The 18189-nt window shown below is 41.7% G+C and overlaps 1 protein-coding gene across 1 annotated transcript in view; it reads right to left on the bottom strand.

Moving 5' to 3' along the window:
* Positions 1 to 16579, bottom strand: part of LOC138414076 (rho guanine nucleotide exchange factor 38-like) — a 100321-nt gene extending 83742 nt beyond the window's left edge. Inside the window, exon 1 of the mRNA XM_069540661.1 lies at positions 16384 to 16579. Coding sequence (XP_069396762.1) covers positions 16384 to 16579 — 196 coding nt within the window. The remainder of the gene's footprint in view (positions 1 to 16383) is intronic.
* Between the last annotated feature and the right edge of the window lie 1610 nt (positions 16580 to 18189).

The following is an 18189-nucleotide window of genomic DNA, read 5'->3' as shown; positions in this document are numbered from 1 at the left end:
TCTCTTAATTTCAAATGCATTTCCAATATCCTGCATTTGTACTCTCCTTTTCTCACAATTGCTGGTTTTGATGTCATACTTGTGTGTGGATGATTTCCTGCCTTTACTGTATGACTGCCTTTACTGGTGAGCTTTCTCATTTGTAATTTTTTTGCTTCTAGTTGTGGCCATTTCTTTTCCATCTAGAGAAATTCCTTTAGCATTTGGTATGAAGCTGGTTTGGTGCTGCTGAATTCTCTTAGCCTTTGCTTGTGTAAATTTTGATTTCTCTGTCGAATCTGAATGAGAGCCTTGCTGGTAGAGTATTTTTGGTTGTAGGTTATTCCCTTTCATCACTTGAAATATATCATGCCACTCCCTTCTGGCCTGAAGAGTTTCTGCTAAAAAATCAGCTGATAACATTATGGGGATTCCCTTGTATGTTATTTGTTGCTTTTCCTTTGCTGCTTTTAAAGTTTTCTCTTTGTCTTTAATTTTTGCCAGTTTGATTAACATGTGTCTTGGTATATTCCTTCTTGGGTTTATCCTATATGGGACTCTCTGCACTCACTGGACTTGAGAGAGTGTTTCCTTTCCCATGTTAGGGAAGTTTCTGGCTATTACCTCTTCAAATATTTTCTCAGGCCCTTTCCCTCTCTCTTCTTCTTCTTGGACCTCTATAATGTGAATGTTGGTGTGTTTAATGTTGTCCCAGAGGTCTCAGACTGTCCTCATCTCTTTTCATTATTCTGTTCCATAGTAGTGATTTCCACCAATCTGTCTTCCAGCTCACTTATTCGTTCTTCTGCCTCATTTATTCTGCTATTGATTCTTTCTAGTGCATTTTTCATTTCAGGTATTGTATTGTTCATCTCTGTTTGTTTGTTCTTTAAATCTTCTACCTCTTTATAAAACATTTCTTATATCCTCTTGGTTTGTGCTTCCATTCTTTTTGCAAGATTTTGGATCATCATTACTCTGAACTCTTTTTCAGGCGGATTGCCTGTCTCTACTTCACTTAGTTGTTCTTCTGGGATTTTATCTTGTTCCTTCATCTGGAGCATATTTCTCTGCTGTCTCACTTTGTCTATCTTTCTGTGTTTGTGGTCTCCATTCTTCAGGCTGCAGGATTGTAATTCTTCTTGGTTCTGGTGTCTGCCCCCTGGTGGGTGAGGTTGGTGTGGGGATTTGTGCAGGCTCCTGGTGGGAGGGACTGGTACCTGCTCACTGGTGGGTGGTGCTGAATCTTGTCCCTCTGGTGGGCAGAGCTGTGTCAAGGAGTGTGTTTATTGGCAGCTGTTAATTCAGGAAGACTTTAGGTAACCTGTCTGCTGATGGGTGGGGCTGTGTTCCCACCCTGTTAGTTGTTTGACCTGAAGCATCCCAGCACTGGAGCCTGCAGGCTGTTGGGTGGGGCCAGGTCTTGGTGCCAAAATGGCAACCTCCAGGACAGCTCATGTCAATGAGTATTCCCTGGGGTATCTGCCACCAGTCCTTGCCCTCACAGTGAGCCACAGTTGACCCCCTGTCTCCCCAGGAGACCCTCCAAGACCCACAGGTAGGTCTGGCCCAGGATCCTATGGAGTCACTGCTTTGCCCTTGGTCCCAGTGCACGTGAAAGCTTGTGTGCGCCCTCCAAGGATAGAGTCTCTGCTTCCCCCAGTTCTGTGGAACTCCTACACTTAAGCCCTGTTGGCCTTGAAAGCCAAATGTTCTGGGGGTTCCTCTTCCCAGTGCCAGACCCCCAGGCTGAGGAGCCTGATGTGGTGCTCAGAACTCTCACTCCTGTGGGGGACCCTCTGTGATGTAATTATTTTCCAGTTTGTGGGTCACCCACTCAGCATTTATGGGATTTGATTAAATTGTGAAAGTGCCCCTGCTACCATCTCACTGTGGCTTCCTCTTTGTCTCTGTGTGTAGAATATCATTTTTGGTAGGTTCAAGTCTCTTCTGTTGATGGTTGTTCAGCAGTTAGTTATGATTTTGGTGTTTTCATGAGAGGAGGTGAGCTCATATCCTTCTACTCTGCCATCTTACTGCTCCAGAAGCCTGAGGGTCAGTGTGATATAATGGCAAGCGTACTCTATTTGAAGCTTGGGGCCAAGTCTAGGCTTCCTTTTTACTTTCCCTCTGGCCCCGGGTAAGTCATTTAATTTCTCTGGGTCTTCCTCCAGTCTTAAAATATCACCGACTCTAAACAAAGAACTTTGGGTTGTGCATGCCCAAGCATGGCCACACAGCCTGGGCCTCTTCTTTGCTCCCCAAGGAACAGTCACTACCTGCTCTGAAGGAAACTGCTACCAGGCCTGGCAATTTCTTAAAATAAGACAATGATGAAGGTTGCCACATTGTTTGACACTTCCTTTTATGAAAGATTTCGCTTTAGCATGCAAGGCTGTTTGATAGCATTTTACCCACTGTAGAATTTCTTTCAAAATTGGAGTTAATCTCTGCAACCCTGCCACTGATTTATCAACTAAGCATTTGTAATGTTCTAAATCCTTTATGCTAATTTCAACAATCTTCACAGCATCTTCATCAAGAGTAGTTTCTATGTCAATAAACCACTCTCTTTGCTCAGCCATAAGAAGCATCTCTTCATCTGTTGAAGTTTTATTATGAGATTGAAGCGATTTAGTCGCATCTTCAACCTCAACTTCTAATTCTAGTTATCTTGCTATTTCTACCACCTCTGTAGTTCCTTCCTCTGCTAACGTCTTAAACCCCTCAAAGTCATCCATGAGGGTTGGAACTAACTCCTTCCAAAATCCTGTTAGTGTTGATATTTTGACTTCCTCCCATGAATCACAAATGTTCTTACTGGCATCTAGAATGGTGAATCGTTTCCAGAAGGTTTTCCATTTACTTTGCCCAAATCCATCAGAGGAATTGCTATTGATGGCAGCTATAGCCTTATGAAATGTATTTCTTAAATAATAAGACTTGAAAGTCAAAATTATACCTTGATCCATGTGCTGCAGAATGAAAGTCATGTTAGCAGGCATGAAAACAACATCAATCTCATTGTACACCTCCATCTGACCTCTTGGGTGACCAGGTGCCTTGTCAATGTGCAGTCATATTTTGAAAGAAATGTTTTTTCTGAGCAATAGTTCTCAACAGTGGGATTAAAATATTCAGTAAACCATGTTGTAAACAAATGTGCTGTCATCCAGGTTTTGCTTTTCCATTTATAGAACATAGGAAGAGTAAACTGAGCATCATTCTTAGAGACCCTAGGATTTTTGGAACGGTAAATGAACATTGGTTTCAACTTAAAGCTACCAGGTACATTAGCCCCTAACAAGAAAGTCAGCCTGTCCTTTGAAGCTTTGAAGCCAGGCATTGACTTCTCCTCTCTAGCTATGAAAGTCCTAGATAGCATCTTCTTCCAATAGAAGGCTGTTTCATCTGCATTGAAAATCTGTTGTTTAGTGTAGCCACCTTCATTAATTATCTTAACTAGATCTTCTAGATAACTTGCTTCAGCTTCTACATCAGCACGTGCTGCTTCACCTTGCACTTTTCCTTAAACCTCATTAACCAAGCGCTGCTAGTTTCCAACTTTTCTTCTTCAGCTTCCTCACCTCTCTCAGCATTCACAGAATTGAAGAGAGTTAGGGCCTTGCTCTTTCTTTCTTTTTATTTTTTTTGCGGTACGTGGGCCTCTCACTGTTGTGGCCTCTCCCGTTGCAGAGCACAGGCTCCGGACGCGCAGGCTCAGCGGCTGTGGCTCACGGGCCTAGCCGCTCTGCGGCATGTGGGATCTTCCCGGACCCGGGCACGAACCCATGTCCCCTGCATCGGCAGGCGGACTCTCAACCACTGCGCCACCAGGGAAGCCCTGCCCTGCTCTTGATTAGGCTTTGGCTTAAGGGAATGTTGTGGCTGTTTTGATCTTCTATCCAAACCACTACAACTTTCTCCATCTCAGCATTAAGGTTGTTTCACTTGCTTGTCATTCATGTGTTTACTAGTGTAGCACTTTTAATTTCCTTCAAAAACTTTTCCTTTGCATTCAAAACTTGGCTAACTGCTTGGTGTAAGAGGCCTAGTTTGTTTTGATATACCTTCTTCACCAAGCGTAATCATTTCTAGTTTTTGATTTAACATGAGAGATGTGTGACTCTTCCTTTCACTTGAACATTTAGAGGCCATTGTAGGTTATTAACTGGCCTAAATTCAACATCCTTGTGTCTCAGGGATTAGGGAAGCCTGAGGAGAGGGAAAGAGACAGGGGAACAGGCTGTCGATGGAGCAGTGAGAAAATACACAACATTTATAGATTGCTTGCCACCTTATATAGGTGCAGTTCCTGGCACTCTAAACAATTACAATAGTAACATCACAGCTCACCATAACAAATGAATAATGAAAAAGTATTATAATTTACTTTGTGAGAATTGCCAAAATGTGATACAGAGACACGAAGTCAGCAAATGCTATTGAAAAAAATGCATTTTTTTCCCAATAGACTAGCTTCCAATAGACTAGCCAATAGACTAGCTTGACACAAGGTTGCCACAAAACTTCAATTTGTAGGGGCTTCCCTGGTGGTGCAGTGCTTAAGAGTGTGCCTGCCAATGCAGGGGACATGGGTTCATGCCCCGGTCTGGGAAGATCCCACATGCCACGGAGTGGCTAGGCCCGTGAGCCATGGCCGCTGAGCCTGCGCGTCCGGAGCCTGTGCTCCCCAACGGGAGAGGCCACAACAGTAAGAGGCCCGCGTATCGCAGAAAAAAAAAAAAAAAAAAAAAAGGAGGAAATCACTCAGAATCTTCACTTAGCCCAGAATGAAAATAATTTAATTTCTTTACCTAAATCTGGTTATAAAAATGTAACATTACATTTCAAGAGATAACATATACATCCTCCAGCATGAGGTAAGTCTGATTTTTGTATGCCCTTGCTAATGAGAACAGAATTGTAAAGGGTGACCAAGAAAACACAATATGAAGAAGATAAATATGCGGTATGATAAAAATTAATAAATAATTCCATCATCTGAGCTAGATCCATAACCAGGACCTGTGACCCTGAAGTCAGTGATGTGATTTGGACCTGGCTTCCAGGGAGCCCACCATGGAGAAGGGCCTCCTGTATCCATTCTGGATGTTCACTGGACAACTGCCACACCATCCATTTATTGTTCATTCATTCATTCATTTACCCACTCATTTACATAACAAACAGGATTATTAAGTACAGGCCATCCTTTCCCTAGCTGCTGACGTTACCAATGCTCCTGTCCTCAAGAAGTTCAACCAAATGTAAGAGACGTTGGCATGTGAATAACGAATATGAGAAATGTATACAGGATGGGACATTCAAATATATTTTGGGTGTAACGACAGAACGATAGAATTGAAAAGGTAAATAGGGGGTTATAAAACAACCAAGATGAGGGAGAACACTCCAGGCTGAGGAAACAGCAGGTGTCAAGGCAAGACAATCTGAAGTAAAACTGTCCCTCAGGCCAGACATGGAAAGATAGAGACATGGTGTGAGAGGCCTTATACCCATTTTAATGTTATAACATGGGGTCTCCAACTTTATTAATTTTTTTATCATGGTAAAATGTGCAGAACATAAAATTTACCATGTTAACTATCTTTAAGTGCACAATTCAGCTTTAAGTACATTCACATTGTTGTGCAACCATCACCACCATCCATCTCCAGAACTTTTTCATCTTCCCAAACTGAAACTCTGGACCCGTTAAACACTAACTCCCTACTCTCCTTTCCCCCAAGCCTCTGGCAACCACCATTCTACTTTTTGTCTCTATGTATTTGACTATCCCAGGTACCTCTTTTAAGTGGAATCATATAATACTTGTACTTTTGTGTCTGGCTTATTTCACTTAGCATCATGTCTTCAAGATTCATCCTGTTGTAGCATGTGTCAAAATTTCATCCCAAACTGTTTTGTTCATGGGTCAGTTAAACTGTTTTGAGGACGCACCTCCAATGCATGGGTAGTATTAATGTATCACATACATGATAAAGAATACACAAAATAGATATTGTCAAAGGATAAGACTAAAAGATTAACTTATTTTTTTCTTTCATAATGAGTTTTCTTGAAACCCCTCTCTGGGCTGCCTGTACCTCTGTTTGGACACTACTGCTAGAGAACATGGAAAAGCATTGCGGAATATTAAGCAGAGGAGCAATATAGTTTGACACTGTGACCCAGCTTTCCATCAGACATTCTCCTCCTGCTGTGTGCTCTGTAGTTAGTGAGGAGGGGCAGGTTTCAAAGACTAGATAATTCAAATCATTAGGTTTGTATTTTTAGAGTGGAATATTCTAGTGAATCTAAGTGTACCTCTCATTCATTGTAATTGCATATCATTCTAACTTCATTCCACATAAAACATTTTGTTGAAAACCATAAAATAACACAGCTACTGGAAAGCACTTACCAGTCACTGTTGATTTTAAGATTGCAGGTGAATGTGCTGGTAGAATTTAAGGGTATCTTGATGTTTTGGAGTATTGTTCAAAATTGTATCAAAGTCAGCCTATTCCTTAAAAACAAACCACAAAAGAGGTACTACTAAAATCTGGGGTTAGAACAACAGAGATTGCATAGTGGTTGAAAAAGCATGGACCTTGGAGTCAAGTAGACCTCGGTATAACTCTGACGTTACCGCTTACTAGTTGCGTAACGCTGGGCAAGTGTCTACACCTCTTGTAACCTTAATTTTATTATCTATAAATATTTGACAATAACTTCTAAGCAAAGTTGTTAAGAAATGATGTAATGTACCCACATGCCTAGTACAGATGCTAGTTGTATTGGTGTCATCTTTTTCAGCTATGAACCCCAGACAGGAAAACCAATTTTATTACCTTGTTCCATGCACTAGGACATGTTTAATCCCTCTTTCTGGAATGCCCTCTTCCTCCCAGAAAAAATACAAACTGGATTTCAAGATTCAGATTTCAGTGTCTCTTATTTTGACATTTTAGAGGTCCAATTAAGCTCTTTCTCATCACAATCCCTATATTGATTTACTTGTGTCTCTAATATATTAATAACCACTAATTTCGGGTCAGTGCTGTGATGAGCTGACCAGTTCCCCTTCAGGAAAAAAAGGACTTCTTGACCCACTGCTGGGAATGTCACCAGCAGACAGCTCCTTTTCAGGAATTATCTCAGATGAGAGCACCTCTCAGGTCATTCTCCCTTTCCAAGATGGCCCCATCCAGTAACCTGAAGGGTGATGATATAAGGGCCCAGGTTCTTCACAGCACTGTGACAAGTCCAAAGGATCATCTCATCTTCAGAACTTGCCTTAGAGTTGGCTAAGGCTTTCACTGAGACCAGATCACAGCTCAAGCTCTCTCTCTTTCTCCCTAATCTTCTGCCTGTCCCTTCTCTTGCCCAGGTGGTGATCATAAGAACATTCCCTAATAAACCTCCTGCACCCAAATTTCCACCTCAGAATCTACAACCCAGGAACACAACTGCAGCCTTACCTCAGGCACTTATTGCTACAATCATTGGTTCACTGCCTGTCTCACTCCATAGGCTGGGTTCACTTCTGGTTACTTTTATATTCTCAGGATCTAGTTGGTATTAACCACGTATTAACTTGTTGGATAAATGCTTGTTGGATAAATTCCTTAAAACTGAGATTTCATTTTCTTTGGTCAAGGAACTCTATTTTCTTCTTTAGTTAAGTTTATTTATTTATATTCTCTATTTTTACAGAAAAAGAAGTTAGAGGAGTTAACTCAAAAATTGACTCCAATTAAATAGTGGGGAAATGGGAATGGCAGAATTGTAAAAGTCAATATACCAATGATACGGATCAATATAATTATAATGAGTCATGGAATCGTTTTAAATCATTGAGTAAGTAGTCTTTGAGCTGAGCATCTACCATATACCAGGCACTGCTTAAGTGTTAAAATAAGACTAACTCTCTACTCCCAAGGAAAATTATGCTCAAGTGGAAGAGAGGGGCAAAATAGAACAGAAAAGCATAATTCCAGAGAGCAACAAGTAGTATGAAGGTCACTGAAAGGCATTAGAAAATACCATCCCAAAATATACCTCTCTGGCATGTTGATTACTTTGAACTGAAGGCAATTGAGAAGCAGCGGGTTCAGGAAGAGCTCTCTGCCCTCCCTGTGTCAGGAAGAGGAGAGAATTCTTATCACTGGAGATGGGGAGTTGACATTAAGATGAGTCTGTACAAACAGATCTTACTGAAATAACACTTATATTCCATTAGTTTCCACCATATGTTTCCTGTTCACTTCCCCACAGTTTAATACCCTTAGCTCAAACCCCCTTTTCCTTTGTCTTGCCACATTTCCACAAGTTATCACTCTTTGTTAAAATGATATATAAGCCCCTGGGTCTAACTGCTTTGGGATTCTTGCTTCTTTCTATGAAACCCTCTGTGCCATGTACAAATAGTAACATCAAATAAAATGTGCATGCTTTTTCTCCTGTTATTCTGTCTTTTGTAGGTTCTACTCACATGTGCCAGCCACAGAACCTAAGAGGAGAAAGAGAAAGTCTTTCCTCTTCTACACTGCTGTAGGTAGAATGGTCAGGAAGGACTCTCCCAGAAGGTGAGCAGAGATCTCAGTGATGAGAATGCATACTTGCAGATATTTGGAGGAAAAAATTTGGGGGTGGGAGGGAAGTAGCTAATAAAAGGCGAGGCATTAGGTACAAAACTGACTCTAAGTTTCAGGCAGCTAAATATATACACTAAATTGCTTGTTTTTATCTGGAAAGGGGGCATATTCTAATTCTTAAGAAGAGCCAAAGTTTTTCCTTGAATAAAACTGGATGGCACTGAGAGAAGTAAACAATGTCTTCATCAACTATTTCACAACAAAGACAGAAGCAGAAATCTGTGCCAACTTTTATAGTGACACTGGAGACCTAACATTGAAAAGCATTCAGGAAAGACAAGTTCTGTGAGGGGTACAATGGCTCAGCGTGCTTAGAGCAGCAGCTAGGTGACGTGACCTTTAGGTTTTCTTCTTTACGTAAGAGCTGGATGTCAGACAGTCAAGATTATATTGGCTCTCAAGGGCCTCAGTCCAGGTATCACAGAGTATTCATTTCTTCTCTGACTCATTAATCAAGAAAAAAATTGTTCAGAACAACCTGGGACAAAGGCTTTAATCATAACACTCTATTTTCCTGCTGCATTTAAGACTCACAATTTAGGCTGACTTCATAGAATTCTATTGAAATATCTCCTACCTAGGTAAAGAACTACTTGTTTCCAGTATATAATTCCATTCTTTTCATTTGCAAATGTATACACCACCATCACCACCACCGATTGCTATAAAATAGGGTTTTCAGTTTTGTGGATGCATGTTAAGTTTTATTGAGATGCCAATAAATGAAACAGGCATAAAATTAAGGAAATAGTGTCAAGATATCCAAGGAAGTGGGAAATGGAGATGATTAAGCTATTACAATAGGGCAGGTTTGCTTAACCTAACTTTGTAATTTTGTTTCCTGACAATTAAATCAAAAGATAGCATTTATCAAACAGCAACAACACACCAGCAGAGTGTCACAATAATGCCAGAGAAAGAACATGAATTCCAAAGTAAAAAATTTAGCAGGTCGAGTTTTATCATAGTAGCAGAGGAATGTCATCACATCACAAAACATGTACTGCAACCCTCAAAGTGCTTTGACTTCTCATTACTAATATACCCTACAGATAAAATACCTACTAAGTCAATGAAAGAGTTGCATTTAATTTTGCAGATATTTAAAGCACCTGTGATCAAATCCAAGCTCTACCACCTGAAGGAGTTTAGGACATGCCACCCCCAAATTTGTTACTTTGGTACATTGATCATTTTGAGCTAAAAGCACTTGAAAAGCAGCAAATGCAGGGAGAGGCTTTCTCTGCACTCCCTTATCTGCCTAGAGACAGATCCTCCGAAAGGAGCTCAACTGTCAACCAGGGGATGCTGACTCCTCTCACAGGACAGGAGACTAGAAGTGACATCACAGCCAGACAGACTTTGTCGCCAACTATTTCGTATCCCTGTGGTTCTTCTAAGGGCCCATTCATCTTTCCTAAAATTATTTACTCTCCCCTAAGTGGCCTACATTTCTCCTCTCCTTCCCCTATTAAGATAGTATATAAGCTCTCTAATCCTAACCTTTTTTGAGTTATTCACTTCTGTTTTCCTGTGATGCTCACAGGCATGAAACATTCAAAATGAATACCCTCGTATACCTTTTCTCCTGTTAAGCTGCCTATTGTTTGTTTAGTTCATAGGCCCAGCTATTGAATGTAGGAGAGTAGAGGGAAAGTCATTTCTCCTTTATATACCTACTTTTTCAACTATAAAACCCCAACCGAAAAGGTGTTGGGATCAAATAACAATGTGTGAAAGCCCCTGGCTGACACAGCTTCTGGCGGATGACAGTCACGATGTCTTTCCTTCCCTCCGCTTCCCTTCCTTTCCTCTTTCCACAACCTAGTATAATAAGAAAGCTATATCCTGAATGTAGATAACAGTCATAAGTAGCCTCCTTTTTGGGCCTGGAGCAAGTGTACAAACGGAGGCTGCAAACCTTATCTACATATTTAAAAGTTGTAAGTCAAGCTGGCAAACTGTTAAATAAAATATGTTATATCCTTCCATCTTGAATAAATATACCTTCATAACAATCTGGAAGGCCAAGTTCAAGATTAGATCTCTCAGGTCCCTCGGAGTTTCATGCCAAAATTTAGCAGGAGGCCCTGGGCACAATCCCTCTCCCCAGTCATGAGGCCTGTATCCCTACCCTTCCCTCTACCAGCTCCTCCACCCACAAAGGGCCTGGTAAGCATGGAGTGAACACTCCAGCATGATCGAGTTCCAGACAGACCTCCAAAACCGACTGGCCCTGGAGCCAAAGGGTGTGGCGACCACAGTCTGTCCTAAGGAGAAAGGGATTGGGAAGAGGTCCCATCAGGCCTTGGTGGCAGTGATTAGGACCAGTTGAACAGAAAATTCCATGGTCCCAGATGCCCTGAACTTAGTCTAGAAATGAGGTTAAGGATCCCAGGCAGCCAGGAACCTTGGCCCCAAGGACTCCTCACCTGCTTGGTGGAGAGGGGGCCACAGGGGGGCGCTCTAAAGCTCCACCTGAAGCCAAGTCTTGCCTGGTGCTCAGGGTGATACTGCTGACACGTTTAGCAATTCTTGCAATAATCCACCATCACCAGGAAATCAGTACCCACAAAAACACTGAAGTTAATATGATTAGGGTATCAAGAAAAAGTCATTCTATAAAAAGACCGTTTTCCCTTTTCCTGTATCAACAGAAGCAAAGATGAATGTAGCTTGAGTACTTTTCTCTCACTCATCTTTTCCCCAACTATATCACTATTTTAAGTTTCGTTTCTATCTGTGCTTAGCACATCTGAATTTTCTCTCTCCCTCTTCCTCTCCTTCCTTTCTTCCATTAGCTCATCCCTCCCTCTTGATGTCTCATCTTGTGTTTTGATAAACCCATCATTTTTGTGGACAAAAAATAGAATTAGAAGCTGTGTTTGCTACTTTAAAAAAGTTATATCTAGAGGTACATCAGTTAAATATGGAAGGAATAAATTTTCCCATCACAATGTGGTAGTAGTGGAATAGCTCAAACTTTCTTGATTTCTGGGACTCACTTTATTTGATCCAATGTGTCCTCTAAAAACTGCAAAATACCTTTACTGGAAAAGAAAGAAAGTAAAATATCATGCTTCTTTTGGGTTTCTATGCATGCAACGATCGAGAAGTTACTTAGCTTTAACAGTGCGTTACACTGTTAACAGTCACATTACTGATCCAAATACTTCCCATTTCACTAAAGGCAGGTAAAGGGGAAGGAGTTACTTTTACAGTACTCAAAGAACAGGCAGGAACAAAAAGGACTCATAGCACCAGGAGAGAACCATGCACGAACAGCTGGACAATTACTTTTATTCCACCCTTCATTACCCCTTGAACAAAAATCACCAAATCTTCCAGTGTTAACAGCTCATCCTCCTCACTTACAGGTTAGTTTGTATTCTTAAAAATCATTACAAATTGGGCTTCCCTGGAGGCGCAATGGTTGAGAGTCTGCCTGCCGATGCAGGGGACAGGGGTTCGTGCCCCGGTCCGGGAAGATCCCACATGCTGCGGAGCGGCTGGGCCCGTGAGCCATGGCTGCTGAGCCTGCGCGTCTGGAGCCTGTGCTCCGCAACGCGAGAGGCAACAACAGTGACAGGCCCGTGTACCAAAAAAAAAAAAATCATTACAAATTAACTGTTCCCATAATCTGACCAAGTCTAACTTAGTCTTTGAGCCATTTGTCCTCATACTGCAAAATATCTTATTCCGTATAAAGTCCATGCAGGAGAGTGGCTCATTTATTGTCACCATAGTGAGAACATTTCAGGATTTCATAAAAACAACCAATCAATCCTTTTATAATGAAAATGATATGATAGCCTTTGTGAAAAAGAAAACATCGCAGACCTAACATGAATTGGAGATGTGATTTTTTTGTTGTTGTGTTATCTGCAGCTGTGAGGACATTTAACCCACCCACTCTCACTCTTTCACCTGATACTAGCAAAACTAGGCACTGGCCAAAAAATTAACCAGAAGCTTAGCGTGGCCACAGAGGATAAAAGTAACTGACCAACTATCTTAGTTGATTTGGGCTGCTGTTACAAAAATACCATAAATGGGGTGGCTTAAACAACAAACATTTGTTTTTCACAGTTTTTGCAGTTGAGAAGTCCAAGATCAAAGTTCAAGGTGCTGGTAAGGACCCCTTCCTGGTGGACAGATGTCGGACTTTTCAAATCCTCACATGGCAGGGAGCAGAGAGGGAGGGAACAAGATCTCTCGTGTTTTATGAGGGCACTAATCCTATTCATGTGTGCTGGCCACGATTCCAAGGGCAAAGATGGAACAGTTAACGAGAAAGATAGGGTGCCTTTCATGGACTGGCGGGGGGGGGGGGGGGTGGGGGGGTTGGGCGTGAGAGATGGGAGGGGAAATGGGTCGATAATAGACAATAAATAAGGAAACAAACAACATAATTTCAGACAGAGATAAGCCCAGTGAAGATGTTAAAATACCCTTCTCTCCCCATTCTGCACCTCCACCCCATCCCCACTTATCTTCTCTGAATGACAATGTTTTCTGACAACCTCTCCGCCCAATCCTGAATAGACCATTTCCTCCTTCTGCGGATGCCCTGATCCCATGTCTACCTCTCGCCTGCACCTTTATTGTATTTATTTACCTGTCTTATCTTTCCCTACGAGACTTCAAGCCCCTTTGGAGTAAAGGTCAGACACTTTTTCTTAATGATTTTGTAGTTGTTATTCCTGGCACATATTCTGTTTTTTGCACACCGTATAACATATTCAATAAACGCCAATTAACTGAACAAACCTGTTGAAGGAATAAGGATGCCACTAACTGTAGCTAGCATTGAACTATCATTGTGCAACTTGAGGCTTAGTAGGAATGACTACATGGATGTGATCACAATCTTTTACAAAGATTTTATGATAATCTCATTAGAATCATGTTCTATTGTTTAATTTAGTAGCTCTCACCCCCTGTACCATTTAAAAAATATTACAGCTTAGGATTCACACTACTAAAGCGACATCAGTCAGAAATTGAATGAAACGGATAAACTGTATAGTTAAGAGGTGAGCCCAGGGACACCGAAGAACGATGTAACATTTCCCAGAATCCTAGAGAACTTGCTTCCAGAGACAGAACAGTAAATTGTATTACTCAGATAGCAACACAGCACTGAAGGACAACCAACTAAATAATTTGAGGCTGCATTCCAGTATTGGAAAGCACACTGTGACCTCACGATGGCTTTGCTTCGGGGCCATCTGTCTGAGGGCTCTAACTAGCTCAGGTCTTTATTCAGTCCCTCCCAGGGAACTGCCAGTTCCAAGGTAGGCAGAGGAAAAACTCTTGGCATTGCAATAATAAAGAACCTCTTAAGGTGATTTAGGACTCATCTGCATGATAAAGGGTAGAGTACAGATGAGAGAGTGCAAACCACAGAACTGATTGCTTCCAACATTAATGAAAAAATGCCTTCTATTGTTGCCACACCAGTTACAGAAGAATCATACTAAAAGCTCTATTAGGCATTAGGTATCAGCCTTGGACTTTATTAAGAGTTACATCTTTAAAATGTTACTTATCAGGAGGTCAGCCTATCTTTACAGCTCTGATGTGCTCCTCTACGCTCCCTGATGATTTTTCTCCAGCACAGTCAGGTCTAGGACCATAGATTAACTCCTACGTCTTTCCTTCCACCTTCAGAGACAGGATCCAACAGAGCACAGGAAAACCACAAATCCAGTGGAGTACATAAGAAGGCTGAAGTCTTCTGCAAAGTAACCAACAAATATCTACTGTATTCTGTGGTCACAGACTTATTTTTTTTTTAAGCTAAGTTTAGGAAGAGAATAGCAAAAAGTATTCCCATTTTTATTTTACTAATGGAAAATCTGGATCAAAAAGATGCTGAATTAGTGAACCTCGGAAAGAAGAAACATGTTATTAGGGAAAAAGCAGTAGGCTTTTCCTGAATTCTTTATTTGTGGTCTCTTCATCAAAAGACAGAAAAGAGTTGAAACAGATTAGTAGATTAGTAAATTTGGGCTAACACAAGGCAAGTCCTGTTCTAACATTATGGTACCCATCATTCCTAAAATTAAAAATAGCTACTATTTATGGAGCACATGCCATGTGTCAGCCAATATTCTAGGTGTTTCATGTACTTATCTAATTTCATTCTCCCAATAACACTGTGTGGTAAGTATCATTATCCTATTTTCACAGATAGAGAAACAGAAGCTCAGAAATTTTAAGTGATTTGCTCAGTCTTATAGGTAGTAAACTGAAGAGCCAGGATTGGAAACCAAATATACGTGACTTTAAAATTTGCATTTTTTCCAGTTCATACATGGTCTTGAGAAAATTAATTTCAAAGCTCAAATAGTACCCCTTCCCCATTAAAAAAAAAAAAAAACATCTTTAAGGACAAGACTTGACTTTGCATTTTAATCCTGAGCTATCAGGATTTTTTAAAAGCATTAACTCATAGTAGAAGCTTTAAAGATTTAATTTAAATGCATTTAACTTACTTAATTTAATTAATTTGCATCACTAAGTCCACGCACATTTTTTGAGGAAAGAGACCTTCTAATTACAAGCTTGTCTCATTGGTCGCTCTAGCCTCATTGTAGTTTTTCAATCCAGAATGACAGCTCATGGTAGGATTATGAGAGCTTAAACACAGTGTGCCTCAAAGTGGGAGAGACAGGTTCTGGGGGATCACATAACAGGTACTGCAGTGGCTACTTAAAACGTCGCACAGCATCCACATCAAAATGATGTTTACTAGACCAAATGACCTTTGAGAGAAAGGGAGAAGTAAAAGAGAGGGTGGATGGGAAGGGAGAGCAATTCAGGGCCTGAGACAGGACATGTTATACTAACTGTGCCAATTATCTTAAGATCATCACAAAATAACTGAAGTTATTTCCTCAGCGGTCATTCAATCTAAGCGTGCTAAACGTCTCTTACCATATTTGCATGTTATTCGATTCACCCTAAAGGAATGAACACCTATGTGATTTTCAAGAAATCCTATTATACTATCCGATGACTATAACATCCCTTATTTTCCCAGACATAATTGTAGTTTCAGGCCCCTATTTAATATAACCACAATCACAGTTCAGTACAATTACCTAGATAGATCTCCTGGTGTGACATCTTACACCTGTCTATTGAGATAAACTATCTTTTGTAGGTTTCTAAATCATTTGCTTTCTAGTGCTTCCCACGTCTTAAATTGGGTGCAGGAGGGAGAAGAAAAGAGGGATGTAGCAGGAAAAAAAAGACATGACAATATTAAGAATAATTCAGAATTGGCTTTTTTGGTTGTTTTTTTTTTTTGTTATTATTATTTTTTTTTCCGGTACACGGGCCTCTCACTGTTGTGGTCTCTCCCGTTGTGGAGCACAGGCTCCGGACGCGCAGGCTCAGCGGCCATGGCTCACGGGCCCAGCCGCTCCGCGGCATGTGGGATCCTCGTGGACCGGGGCACGAACCCGTGTCCCCTGCATCAGCAGGTGGACTCCCAAACACTGCGCCACCAGGGAAGCCCCAGAACTGGCTTTTTAACTATGGAAGGACATAATAAATTTCTCCTACAACTTGTGAATTACTTTCATTTTCTTATTTTCTTACTTTCCTCCTTATAGAGGAAGGTAATGTTTGATTTTCTCCTCTGCCTTAATTGCTTCCTTTGCAAGTGCAAGAGTAAGAGGAAAAGAGCTGGGAGTGCAGGAACCAAGGCCATGGGTTTCTTGTAGGTTACCTTGTAATTTCTGGTTGTACTCGGTCCTGTGAGACTGGCTCCTCGTCAAGGTACCAGAGAAGTCCCCAGGAACACTGCTCTCAACCACAGGGTCAGTCTTCCTTCTCTCCAGCATATAGAACCTGGGCCTCGGGAAGGGCAGACTCTTTTTCCTGGTGCCCATAGTTTCTTTCCCGGGGGCTTCTTTGGGCTCCATGGGAGGCAGAGACCAGCTCTAGGGGCCAGCGGGTAATGGCTGGCTGCTAAGGGGCCTCAGGGTAAATGTTAAAGCCGCCAGCCTGAGGAGCTTAACTGCCCCCTTCTAACCAACCGGCTTCACTCCAGGGTTACCTAGCTGTGACTGCCCTCCACGGAGTCCCAGGGCTCCACCCCTATGAGGTCATTCTTTTTAATAACTAGAATCCAACAGGGGAAGCTGCCACCTGTTACCTGAGAGACCTGCCGAACCGAGCTAGGCAAAGCAGGAACTGCGCTGAAACATGCTGCTGAAGCAAACAAACATCCCATTGTGTGGGCCGAGGGCTGGGAGTCCGGGGAAAGGAAAGCGAACAAGGTGAGGCGGGAGGAGGGGAAGAGCGCGTGTGTGTACCCAGCAGCTTATGCGTTCAGTGTGGGCCGCTGGGTGTGTACAGGTGCGCTGGGACACTGCGTTGCGGTTCTGCTGCCCCGAGCCAGACGGGGCTCGGGGGTGACTCTCAGCTAGAGTCACCCACACGTGACCGCGGAGCTAGTGTGGAGCCATGAGAATTTGCATTTGCATCACAACAGTGGGGACAGGATGGTTTTTTAAGGATTACTGTGCGCCCTCAAAGTCGTGCTTCCGCCTTTAAACACCGAACATTCAGAGATTATTTGCTAAAAACGTACTTGCCAAACCCTGATCCGCATTCCTGAGGAAACAAGCGTTTGCACTGGAGAGGGGTTCGGCTGCAGGAGCCAGAGGAGGGAAAGGTCTAGAGCCTTTCCGATTTCTTGCTCTCCACGTGCTGCCCTAGCCTGAAATTAGTCTTTTCAGTCCCAACCTCATCCTTCTGGGTCCTGATCCTTGGGAAAATAAGCACTGGGCCAGGGTGTGATTTCTGTAAGATCTTTTCCCGACCCTTTCGCAGATGGAGTGCCCGAGAAAGGCAGCTCACCTTAGGAAAATAAGAGGAGGGAAAATGTTTGAAACAGAGAAGTGACACTAGACGGTGGAAAGGCCTGGGGGGCGGGGAGGAGGGTAGAAAGGCAAATAGTGACAGGCCTTTCATTAGATTTTTTGAAGTTGTTTTTCCTCGTATTTACTGAGATTTCTCAAGGGGAAAATTCTCAGAAGCTCTGGGAATATGCCAAGTGTTTTGTATGCCCTCGTTAAAGAAAAGAGAGACCCTGAGGAGGAAAATAGATTCTTTTTTATTGCAGTGGGACTGCCAAAATCTAGCTTTGTGCTGTCCACTCTGAATCATGGTTAACTCTTGTTAGACAAGGTTTATAAATGAGGGAAAAGAGGGAAAAACCATTTTTCCAACTCAGGATGTGTGGGCTGAATACAATTTGCATAATTATCTTAGAAGATAAATGACAAATCTTCACCCACTATAGAGACATCTATATATAGCTTGGCATATTGAATGGCTTGTATTTAATATAATTGATAGTCTCTTTTTTTTAACAAGCCCTCCCAAATACATTTAATAAATGCTTTTCAAGGCACATTCTCTGCGAAGATGTAAAATCAGCTTTTTTGATTCACATTAAAAATGTCTCAATTGTATTCTAATATTATATATACATATATGTATATGATATGTTTTTGTGTATTTGCCT

Source organism: Delphinus delphis, chromosome 5 (genome assembly GCF_949987515.2).
Source record: "Delphinus delphis chromosome 5, mDelDel1.2, whole genome shotgun sequence".
Taxonomy (NCBI): Eukaryota; Metazoa; Chordata; class Mammalia; order Artiodactyla; family Delphinidae; genus Delphinus; species Delphinus delphis.
The sequence above is the reverse complement of the archived record's forward strand: the minus strand, read 5'-3'. Positions and strand labels throughout refer to the sequence as shown.